The following is a 12,571-nucleotide window of genomic DNA, read 5'->3' on the forward strand; positions in this document are numbered from 1 at the left end:
TATGCCAAAGTCAATAATAGATTCTGCTGGGCTGGGCAAGCTGTGTTCTTTAAGGAGTTCAGTTGGTGATGTTTCTCCATCTAAAACTCAGTTCTAAAGCTTGGCTAGAAAAACTGGTAGGGAATGCAGTTGCTTAGGAGCCATCACCTAACTTGAGCTTATCACAGGGAAGTAAATGTAAAAACATTTAGACATGACCGTGTGTGTGTGTGTGTGTGTGTGTGCTGCCTATGGGCCATTATTTTTTAAAAAAGAAGGTAGAAAATGTATCGGTCCCTGAACTAGGATTGAATGCCTTGTATCAATAATATTTCTGTTGTAGTATTAGCAGAGGGCAGTGTGGCCCTGCCATTGTAGTTGCTTCCCAAGTGGGGTGAGAAAGAGCACCACCCTCCAGGCCTTTACATGGCTCTGTAGTGCAGCATTCCCACCCCCAGCACACACAGAAATCTTCCTTTGTTTATTATAGAGGTATTTGGTGCTCTGTTGTCTTTGTCCATGGAGTTTTCTTGGCAGGAGAACTGGACCATAAAGAAGGCTGATCGCCGAAGAATTGATGCTTTTGAATTATGGTGTTGGAGGAGACTCTTGAGAGTTCCATGGACTGCAAGAAGATCAAACCTATCCATTCTTAAGGAAATCAGCCCTGAGTGCTCACTGGAAGGACAGATTGTGAAGCTGAGGCTCCAATACTTTGGCCACCTCATGAGAAGAGAAGACTCCCTGGAAAAGACCCTGATGTTGGGAAAGATGGAGGGCACAAGGAGAAGGGGATGACAGAGGACGAGGTGGTTGGATAGTGTTCTCGAAGCTACCAGCATGAGTTTGACCAAACTGCGGGAGGCAGTGGAAGACAGGAATGCCTGGCGTGCTCTGGTCCATGGGGTCATGAAGAGTTGGACATGACTAAACGACTAAACAACAACATTTGGTCTCTGCACAAGTGGACAGCCTCCCTCTTGAGCCTTATGTTTTGAATCAGCCACTCTATCATTACATTCTTCTTTTCCTCCATGCTTTGTCCGTTTTAACAGTGAGCTGGCATTGCTGCCAACTTGTTTTGGCCCAGCAGGTCACTCTGCAACTTAGTGTGCCATGCTCCTCTTTTCATTTAGCTGACTGCTAAGACAAGTCTATAGTGGTGCTGTCTTGCCTCCTAAGACAAGGCCAGGGTTTGGAGAAGAAGAAAAAAAATAATGGTGCTATATAGGCTGAAAAAGAAACCTTCTGTCTTTTGTGCAACCTGGCCTCACCAGTGCACAGACGAGCAAGGTTCTGGAAAGGAAAAGGTTTACTATCTTTCCATTGACATTATAAGCATGGTGGCCATGCCTTTGTGGGTGCAGAGACACCACTGTCCTTTGGTCTTAATGGATTTTGCAGTACATCAGGATTAACTTAGGTTCAGTAAGTTCAGTAGACATAGGCTCTGGGTAAACATTAGCTGAATACAGCTCTTTTTTCCTGAACATATGAAGCAATGTCTCTGGTTTCCATTATCTCCTGTCTGTTGTGATGCAAAGCCAGAGGTTTTGTATTTTAAAAGCTTTTTAAAAGTAAAAGATACGTATATGTAGATATGTATGTACAGGGTGGCTTACAATTAGGCGTACAATAAACATACAGGAGGAATAAAATGTAATATTTAAAAGTCTGGGGAAATAAAAAAGATCTGCACATGGCAGTGAAATGACCTCAAAGTAGATGTCAGACAAACCACCCTGGAGAGAGCATTCCACAAACACATCGATATAGAATGTTAGAGTTTCCAAAGCACTTCACAATATGTTACTGCATGCTTAATCTTTGCAACAATCTTGAAAGGTTAAGGAGTAACATTGTGCATCCCATATTGCTGGGGGACATGGCTGAGGCTAAGAGAGTGGATTGATTGTCTTAGGCTGTATCCTATGCACATGAAGGCTGCAATCCTCCCCCTCCCCCCGAGCTGCTCAAAGATTTTAGGACTGGGCGGACATCCCCATCCACTGCCCTCTGCTGATCTCTTCTGGCAAGTGGGGAAGTTCTGTCACTGTGGAGGTCCCCACTGCAGTCCCAAAAAGCATGGCAGAGAAAATGTTATTCCCGGTAATGTTCCTATCCATAGAAACTGATATGAGGCCACTCAACAGGGTCCATTGGTTTAATAGGGTTGGGCTATGCAGAGAGCCCAAAGATGGACAACTTGGGAACATCAGTTAGACCTACCCAGAACCAATTAGACCTCTGGTGCCCCCTGCCCTTCCCTTCCCTGCCATGCCTTGAACCCTTGCCATGCCTGGCAACAGAGTTGCAGTGGATGGGAGAGGTAGAGGAGCTGGGGAGTGTGCAAGCATGTTTATGTGCACACAGTCCATATCCCTTTATTGGCTCAAACCCTCCCCCCGCCTCAAACCATGCAACAGAGAGACAGTAGGGGTGGGGGGAGAGGGAGCAGAGCTGGTGAGCAGCGTGCACAGTCCATTTGCCTCTGCCCAGCACTCGTTTGGGTACTCCCCAGTCTCTCCCACTCACTGCCACCCTGTTGAAGAGCTTGGGGGTGGGGAGTAAGCTAACAGGGCTCCGTTAGCTCACTCCCCACCTCTGAGCCCTTAATCAGGGACATGCAAGTCCACAAGAGACCCATGAATTTAAATCAGTGTCCACGCTAATCTTCCTTCTAAAGTTCATACTGAAACAGGCCAGGCTGTCCTTCATCCCCCCCCTCCTTATTTGTATCTTAACAATAATTCCATATCTTGTGTCTTCCATCAGAAGTCTGCACACTAATTTTGTTAGTTTCATCTCTTTTCCATACCTTGGGATGGTATTTTTATCCAGGAACCGAGGCCAAAACCACCAGATTTATCACAGTCCTAATGACAGCTAGCTGCATGCTGAGTGAATTCCTCAATTCCCCAAAACTACTTTTTTTGCCAGAACATGTGGAGATTCAGCATTCAGCATTTTATTGGTACTGTTATCTCCAAATGAAGAATGACTCCTTTGGAAAAAATGATTTGGTATCAACTGTGGGAATATTTTTAGCAGCTTGTTTGGTGAGGCTTCATAAAATATAATTAGTTGTGGAGAGAAATGTTAGCACAGTGCTAAGGTCAGTTTTGGGTAGGGTTCACTCAAAACAGTTCACATCATTGGGATCAAAATAATGTGTCTACAGTTCACATTATTGGGATCAAAAGGTACATTTCTGTAAGAATGTATGGTATTTCATTGTTCCTTGAGTAAATATTTGTGTTTCAGAAAGTTATGGAACTGGCAGTACAACACGCCAAAGCCCATCTCTTGTTTGTAGGAAAAAGTCTGTACATACAACAGAGCTGGAATCATTTACTTATTTTGTTACTAATAAGCCTTTGAGTTTGTTGCCTTGCCTTGGTAATGGACTCAATGAGAGCCAACAAACTGAAGTTCAATCAAGATAAGACTGAGGCACTATTAGTGGGTGGTTCCCTAGACCAGATGAGTGGGAGATTGCCTGCTCTTGATGGGATTACACTCCCTCTAAAGGAGAGGGTACGTAGCTTGGGGTACTCCTGGATCCATTGCTGTTGCTTGAGGCTCAAGTGGCCTCAGTGGCACGGAGTGCCTTCCATCAGCTTTGGCTGCTGCCCCAGCTGCACCCCTCTCTGGACAGGGATAGGCTAACCTCTGTTGTCTATGTTCTGGTAACATGTAGGTTAGATTACTTCAACATGTTATATGTAGGGCTGCCTCTGAAGATGGTTCATAATCTTATCTGGTGCAGAATTTGGTGGGTAATGTTGTTAATGTAATCTTGTAATATTTGTAGTACTGAAATGTGGTTTTTGTATATTGTTATATGTTCTATTATGTTGTTTTATAATGTGGCGCTGTGGGTAAAACCTCAGTGCCTAGGACTTGCTGATCGTATGGTCGGCGGTTCGAAACCCTGCGGCGGGGTGAGCTCCCGTCGTTCAGTCCCAGCTCCTGCCCACTTAGCAGTTTGAAAGCACTCTTAAGTGCAAGTAGATAAATAGGTACCGCTTTATAGTGGGAAGGTAAACGGCGTTTCCATGTGCTGCGCTGGTGCTGGCTTGCCAGCTACAGCTTCGTCACGCTGGCCACGTGACCCGGAAGTGTCTTTGGACGGCGCCGGCTCACGGCCTCTAGAGCGAGATGAGCACGCAACCCTAGAGTTGGACACAACTGTCCCGTACGGGCAGGGGTACCTTTACCTTTACCTTTAATGTTACAAAATTGTTCTTGTGATGGTTGATTTTGAGATATATTCCTGTTTTCTTTGTTGTAAGCCACTTTGAGCATGATTCTCTTTGTGGAAGAGTAGAGTACAAATAGAATCATGAAGGAAGAAAGAATATGGAGAAACCTTAGTGTGATCCAGACAAAATATGACAACCATCTACTACATGGAGCAGGAAGGAAACATTCCTGATTTTTCAAAATTCCTGAAGTAGAATGAAAATTTGTGGTAAAATTGAGGAAGTAGAAAAGAACTTGTATTGACTTGACGATAGAAAAAGAAATTGTATTGACTTGAATTGAATGGGGGTGGGTGAAAAGAAATTGTATTGACTTGAATTGAAATTGAAACTGAAATTGAAAAGAAATTGTATTGACTTGAATTGAATTGAATGGGGGGTGGCATTTGGGTGCATGTCCTGCAGTCCACTTTGAGATCCATACCCATCGCACATAGGCAAAAGGGCTGGAATTATCTGACTATAAGCCTAATGTAATATTAGGCTGCAGTTCTGTATCAATTTGCCCAGGAATAAGCCACATTCAGGGATGCGGGTGGCTCTGTGGGTTAAACCGTAGAGCCTAGGATTTGCTGATCAGAAGGTCGGCAGTTCGAATCCCCACGATGGGGTGAGTTCCTGTTGCTCAGTCCCAGCTCCTGCCTACCTAGCAGTTCGAAAGCACGTCAAAGTGCAAGTAGATAAATAGGTACCGCTCCTGCGGAAAGGTAAATGGCGTTTCCGTGCGCTGCTCTGGTTCGCCAGAAGCGGCTTAGTCATGCTGGCCACATGACCCATCTCCCACGGCCAAGAAAGCGAGATGAGCACCGCAACCCCAGAGTCGGTCACAACTGGACCTGATGGTCAGGGGTCCCTTTACCCTTTACCTTAAGCCACATTCAGCTCATTAGTACTTACTCAGAAGTGAGTAGGCACGGCAGTGCTGTTAGAAACCATGTCTCCTATATTCTCCCAGTTGATTTCTGAGGGGATTGGGATTATGAGAGCTTCATGCACTGATCCAGATTTCAGGTACCTGCTTCACCTAGTAGTAGGTGCTCATTGCAGGTTTTCTTAAAAATAAACTTGAGTCGTCATCAGTCAGGGCTTCTTTAGCTGTGATTCCTGCATTTCAGGGGATTGAACTAGATGACCAACTCTTGAGGTCCTTCCCAACTCTACAGTTCTGTAAGTCTATGTGTGATCATGTTTGCAAATGTAAATTCATTAGCCTATACAGACTAAATAATTGCCCTGCAGTCATAGTATAACTTGATTAAATAGCTGTCTGCCTTTGACAAAATATACCAATCTAAAAAATAGTCTTGATGCACATTTTGCTGTTCAGTCTCTAGAAAAAATTGCATGGATTTGTGTTGCATGCCTAGCAGCTTTGTAATAGAGGAACAGTGTTGGGCCCTTGGGAAATATGATGGTTAGCCTCTGTGGTTGGGCAGAAGTGTTTGTTACATTCTTGATGTGCACAGTTGACCAGAGGTGCAACCTTTAGTCTGACCTAATGGCTCAACATCATATTTAAAGAGATCATTAATCTACCAGATCTATGGACAGCTTCTGTCAGCACTTGTTATAAGGGAAAATATTGAGTACAGTCCACCAGGAGTATCACCTGCAGAAGCATAATTGAAATTAATAGAGCTTCACAAGAGCACAACTGTAAAACATGTTAGAGGAATAAAGAAAAATAAAGGCAGCCAACAGAGACTCTGATGGAGAGAGTGGGGGAACAAACCTGCTCCTTTCTATCACATAAAGCAGAAAAGAAGAGTGAATGAACACTCTGTAAATAAACCTACAACACAACTCTGCCAAATGGAGTGGAGAAATACGTAAGGACTGAGAAGCTTTATGCATGTTAGGGGGTAAAGGGTAAAGGGAACCCTGACCATTAGGTCCAGTCGTGGCTGACTCTGGGGCTGCGGCGCTCATCTCGCTTTATTGGCCAAGGGAGCCGGCGTACAGCTTCCGGGTCATGTGGCCAGCATGACTAAGCCACTTCTGGTGAACCAGAGCAGCGCACGGAAATGCCATTTACCTTCCTGCCAGAGCAGTACCTATTTATCTACTTGTACTTTGACATGCTTTCGAACTGCTAGGTAGGCAGGAGCAGGGACCGAGCAACGGGAGCTCACCCCATCGTGGGGATTCGAACCACTGACCTTCTGATCAGCAAGTCCTAGGCTCTGTGGTTTAACCCACAGCGCCACCCGCGTCCCGTTTATGCATGTTAGGGACATCTTATATATTGCAAAATGTCTACAATGAGAATGTTTCTATGTAGAAATGTACCTAAACAGCATGTGCAGGTAGGTAACTCGTAATGGGTGACAGTCGCATGTGCTGGGAAGCTATAGAAGGCATATGCAGCAATTTACCAAATGCCAACTGATCACAGACAGAGTATTCTGCTTGAGGAATAAGCAACAACAATGTTTTCCATTGGCTAGGACTTTCCCTGTTCTCTCAGCTGAGAGTCCACTTGGCACAGCTAGCACTCACCCCTTTCGCAATAATCATTTAGAAACACATTTACTGCGTACTTATGTTTCCATTTATCCATATTGATTTCAGCCCTTTCTGTTAATGCCACATTGTTTTCCAGGCTAATTCCCCACCCTGGCAGCCCAACTTCATTTCACAGTTAGCTGTGCTTTGAGAAACCTTTGAATTTTCTTCACTGCATCAGGTTGCAACTGCTTCTGGGTGCAGTTCCTTCATGGTCTATGGGGGAGAATTAAAGTGACTTTAGCAGCAGTAGAGAGAACAGTGTAAGAACAGCGATGGAATAAAACAGATACCGAACATCCCCCTTGCCTTATCGTACTGCTACCCTGTCAAACTCTCAATCCATTAGTCTTGAACTAATTTTGTGATGGTTAACCAGCTGAAAGTGTTGACCATTTCAACATTAAACAAACTTCACCCATTCTTAATAAATTCTTACATTTTTCATAATCTATAAGGAAAGCAGGTTACACTTTTCATCACAGCCCACATAACACAATCCATCATTTCTTGCAGCCCTAAGTGCTAGATACTCCCTTTGTTAAAATAAAAGCTGATATTCTCCAGATGCTGATTTCTGCATACAAAATCAAGACTGATTATAGCATATACGCAGACTTGTCAATTTGCTTGACAGAAGGGGATAAAAGCAGGACCAGAGTGAGGGTGTGATGGGCCACATCAAATGTTTGCTGGGAGCCCTTCCATTTTTGTCCCCTTGGATACTAAGTGCCAAACCAAGAACAGGAGAAGTGTTTGTCCCAAAGCAATCATTAAGTCAATCCTGCCTTGTTATTATTCATAGGCATTTAAATGTTGTCCAGAATTTTTAATCTCTGATCTGTTTCCAGCCCAGTCAAATTGCAAAGTAATTATAACACTAAACTCATCGATCAAAAAAGACATATGACTTCCTACTTTGCTCTCATTGTCAGCAAAGCAATGTTTTGCTGAACCTTTAATAAATAACAAATTTAAATAGCCTAAGAAAAGTTATCCTAGTAGAGACAGTTCAGTCATAATCTATTATGTGCTGTTATCCAAAAAGCCTCCAAGGTTACCAAATAATTATGGTTGTTTTTAAATGACATGTTTATTATAAATGTATATGAATGTGGCTAGCTCATAATGCTGTTATCACAGTATGAGGAATATTTTGGGGGGAGCTTGGTTCAGGATAAAATAAGGTTGCTATTACATGCAACATACTAGTTAAAAAAATGTCAAATCATTGGAAAGCAGACATAAGCAGGGGTGTTGTTGTTTTTTAAAGAACTGTTTATTCTTTTGGAAAATGTTCTCGAGTCAATTGTTTTCTAAACATTTCAAAGTTCTAAATGCGGATTGAGCTTTAATTTAACTGGCTCTTGTTCTTAATTGAGCAGGCACTGTAAATAGCAAAGCATATGAGTCAGAATTTGGGGTTTTCAAACATCTTTCTGTCAAACATCTGTTTCTGTTTGTGTAATACCATAATATTAAGAATATCAGATATATGTGTGTGTGTGTGTGTGTGTGTGTGTGTGTGTGTGTGTATGTCTTGCAGCCCAACCATCAAAGCTGCTATTATCTTCAGGTACAATGCTTTCCTTTTCCTCCTGACTGCTTTGTTTAAACTACTCATCCAGCAAGATTTGAATATCCTCTTTTATAAGTAGGTACCACCAGCCCCCTACAAACAGTTTTCCAAACTAGGGGGATCTGCTTAAAGAGACAACATAGGAGGGTGCACTATAATGACAGGTCTGTGGCCCACATCCTCTTGAAATGAAGTCTTTCCAATTTCTCAAGTTCCCACTGTTCTACAGACTATTGATGTTACACAAGTGTCTGGGCATGTGGTGTTTCACCAGTCTGGAGCACTTAACCAAACATGTTTTTCCTGGTAAATCACAGAGACACAAAAGCATCAAACAAGCAACTTGGCGAAAGAAAATCAAAAGTTAAATATAATTCTAACTTATGTACTCTGCTTCAGCATTTTTGGTAATTTGCTGAGCCAGCCCTGAAGACTTTTAGAAGACTTTTCTGAGCTGGATCTCACTGTCCAGGCTGAACAATGGGGGTGAAGACACTCCTTCAGGTATACAGGGCTAAAGCTGTTTAGGGCTTTAAAGGTCAGCACCAACACTTTGAATTGTGCGCGGAAATGTACTGGAAGCCAATGTAGGTCTTTCAGGACTGGTGCTATATGGTCTCAGCAGCCACTCCCAATCACCAGTCTAGCTGCTACATACTGGATTAGTTGTAGTTTCCAAGTCACCTTCAAAGGTAGCCCCACATAGAGTGCAATGCAGTAGTCTAAGTCTTCTCTCTTCTCTTTGGCGATCACTCGTAACCGAGTAAGATTGTCTTCCATAAACACGGTTTTAACAATGAGCCCGTAAGTGACTATGGAGGCCAATTCTGGACCCACATGTCCTTCCACAGTGGGGACATTGGTTCCCGGGCAGGAATTGATCATGGTGTGGATTTGCCAAGCGTGCCTTCCTCTTAGCACGTTCCTCCCTTGCGTTCTGAGTTTGAGTGTCTTCAAAGTCCATGACACCTTTGGTAAAGGCTGTTCTCCAGCTGGAGCACTCGCAGGCCAGTGTTTCCCAGTTGTCAGTGTTTATACTACATTTTTTTTAGATTTGCCTTGAGACAGTCTTTAAACCTCTTTTGTTGACCACCAGCATCACGCTTTCCATTTTTACGTTTGGAATGGGGTAGTTGCTTTGGAAGATGATAATCAGGCATCCGCACAACATGACCAGTCCAACAAAGTTGATGTTGAAGAATCATTGCTTCAACACTGCTGATCTTTGCTTCATCCAGTACACTGATATTAGTTCACCTGTCTTCCCAAGTGACTAAGTGGGAGGTAACCAGAACATGTACCACCCTGGCAAGACAGTGTGCAGACAGGTAGGGTCTCAGCCGGCGTACCAGATGGAGCTGGTAGACAGCTGCCCTCGGCGCCTGCACCTGCATGGACCACTGTGAGTCCAGAATGACTCTCATGCTTCAGAACTATCTCTTCATCATCAGAACTGTTGCCTTCTCCCTAATGGCATTATTTGCTCACTTATATCTTACCAATACATTTATTTCCCACTGATACAGTTTCAATCATCCTCTCACATCCTGCTGTGAAAATATTATGGCTATCCCTTGTTCCCATGTCTTTCAGACCACTCCTCATTTGGGCCTCCTCTCTTCTCCACCCTTGCTTATGTATAGATTCTCATGAAATTATTCCCTTGTGTACATTGTTATAAAATATGTTCATTCTCATGTAACACATAGAATAAAAATAAATTCTAGCCAACTATTTCTTTTCAGGAGGGCAGTCGTAGTTAAAACCTATCCTGGAATTTTTTGTGCTCTCACATTTATCATGGATTTCCCCCAGGAAAATTGAAACTAGTGTGGGTCTTCCAGCACTAACAAGAAATGATTTAAAATAGAATTCTTAAGATGTGGTTTTGACCCCTATCAAGCTATGACTATTTCATCCAGCAACAATTTGATGTAAAGTACTAGAGTGAAGACACCCCAAAACATACCCCTGAGTTCGTTGAAAGAGATATATATTCTAATGTTTTTAAGACTTGTAGACTGACTGAATATTTAGATTTGCTCCCCTCTAAATGAGTTCCATTTTTCTTGCAGTTTGACGAGGGTTTGACTGTATATCTTTGACAACTCAATGATCTTGCCCCTTTATGACAGACCTCAGTTTCATATTACATGTTTTGTTCAGGGAGAGAGCATGAGGAAAATGGGCTGAACTTGTTCAGTGGCTATTAGGGAATAAGATTATTATTATTAATTACTGAATTTATATACCACCCTATACCTGGATGGTAACTGTTCCCGCCCAGACTGGAAATTAACCTACAGTTCTAGGAGGTCTTTATACTCAGGAGTTAGGATCAGTTGAAACAGAGGTGAAAAACATACATTGATGCTTTGCAGGCTGCCTGGGACCTCATGGCAGCTGGGCAGTATGAACAGTACCAATTCATACAAACAACATATTTTTGTGAGGCCAGTCCAAGAGCCATGTCTGTAACCCAGCCCTGACTTTAATGTGAAGACTCCAGGAAATGGACTCCTGATCAAGGTGGCACAGCTTGTGGCAGGATATTCACTAAGATGAAGGCTCCATCTACTCTTTCTGCTTGAGAAGAAGTTGGTACATTCCTATATCGAGCACTGAAACTTTTAGAAAATATACTGCATCTGGCATTTACAATTGCCCTTGGAACATTCAAGTATTTCAGCGTAACTTGCTTAAATGCTGGTTATGAGACTGAGTGAATGACTAATCACAGTTTTCCATTGCTAGTTTTATGAATGAGTTCCTGTTAGTCCATTTGTCTTCCACGCTGCTTGGCTTTACAAAGTTGCAGGACGCTGCAGTTCCATGAAAGTGGCTGTGCCGCCATCCTGGGACTGAATTTTCAGAGCCAATGACCAAGCCAGTGCTTTGAGATACGCAATAAATAAATTCTAAATGGTACTGGCATCGACAAGATAAAGAAAGACTGTTCGGGAGATCGCTTATGACAATGGAATATATGCCTGCACTGGCTCTGCAGAAGAGTAAAAAGCATGAAAATTGTCAAGTTATTTTATTTACTTTATTGAGCAAATGTACTTTGTCATTTACACAGATCATTTGAAAGAGGAGATAACCCAGCGGCACATGCAGAAAGCAGCTCAAGGTGAGTTTTCTTGCAGCCATTCTTAGCTCTTTCCATACAAGGTTGTTCCCTCCACACAAATGTGCCGTTACTTGTTGCCTGCAATCCTCCTGTTCTTGGCTAGGGGCTTCTTGCCCCCTGTGCATTTCATGCTACACTGGAAGCATTTTCCTCATGTTGTTCAATGGTCACGTGGCAATGTTTTCATGGCCTCTTCTCTCCTCACAAACAAATTTATCACCGTGGTTAGTGACAGCAGCTGAAGAATTAGGCCTTTTGACCTCACTGGGGCTACGCTTCTCTACAAGCTGAGGATCTCGTCCCCTGGCTTCAATGGAGCCATATTGATTTATGCCTAGGTTTGTTTTGCTTAGATGTTGTCCTGGGTTGAACTGTAACACCGTAGCCTTTGAGAGCAGATATAAAAACATGTGCACTCTGTATGTTTCCAAACATCTCCAGAAACATGTGGAGCCTTTGCAAATGTTTAATTACTCTTCACTCTTCACAGAAACTGATGTGGGGAATGCTTCAACAAATAATGGGTTACTTGATTTAAATAAAGATGACAGCACAGAGCTGCTGGGTGGCAGCTGAAATTTTGAGCACTGCAGTTTCTAATAATTGTCCTTCATACATAAGGCAGGCCTTAAATGTTTATATATCACATTTATAACATATGCAAGATTGTTTTGATAACCACAGTGAATATCTTCTATATGTTTTCTTTCTTCATTCATTGTAATACCATAGCCTGATGTTTGCTGTGTAAATTGGCGATCATTACATGCCTCTCTTGTATATGTGTGTTCAGTCTGACAGAAACAGCTGTGGGTTCTCCTAGGGGCTTCCTTGATCACCATAAAGGCATCAAGACATCCGTGAATGAAAACTGCTTGGTAGTAAACCTACTTAAGACTATGTGGAAAAATCCAAATACAAAATGAAACCTAATTTCCATTTGAAATCTTGGTGTTAACATTTTCCAGCTGCCTCTCTTACTTAAAACTTTCCTCTCTATGGAGATACTTTACTTCCATTTTGAATAATGATGATCTCTTTTCCCTGGTGGACAAGCTTTGGATGTGGATTTCTCATTTCAGGAAACCTTCATACTCAGCCTTAAAAAAA

General features: G+C 42.7%; 1 protein-coding gene across 2 annotated transcripts in view; it reads left to right on the forward strand.

The window, feature by feature from the left end:
• KIF6 (kinesin family member 6) overlaps positions 1 to 12,571 on the forward strand; it is a 152,564-nt gene that overhangs the window by 109,628 nt on the left and 30,365 nt on the right. For both annotated transcript variants that reach the window (XM_079969227.1, XM_079969228.1), the window contains one exon: positions 11,411 to 11,461. In XM_079969227.1, the coding sequence (XP_079825353.1) occupies positions 11,411 to 11,461 (51 nt within the window). The remainder of the gene's footprint in view (positions 1 to 11,410; positions 11,462 to 12,571) is intronic.

The sequence above is a fragment of the Podarcis cretensis genome, assembly GCF_951804945.1.
Source record: "Podarcis cretensis genome assembly, chromosome: 3".
NCBI classification, from domain to species: domain Eukaryota; kingdom Metazoa; phylum Chordata; class Lepidosauria; order Squamata; family Lacertidae; genus Podarcis; species Podarcis cretensis.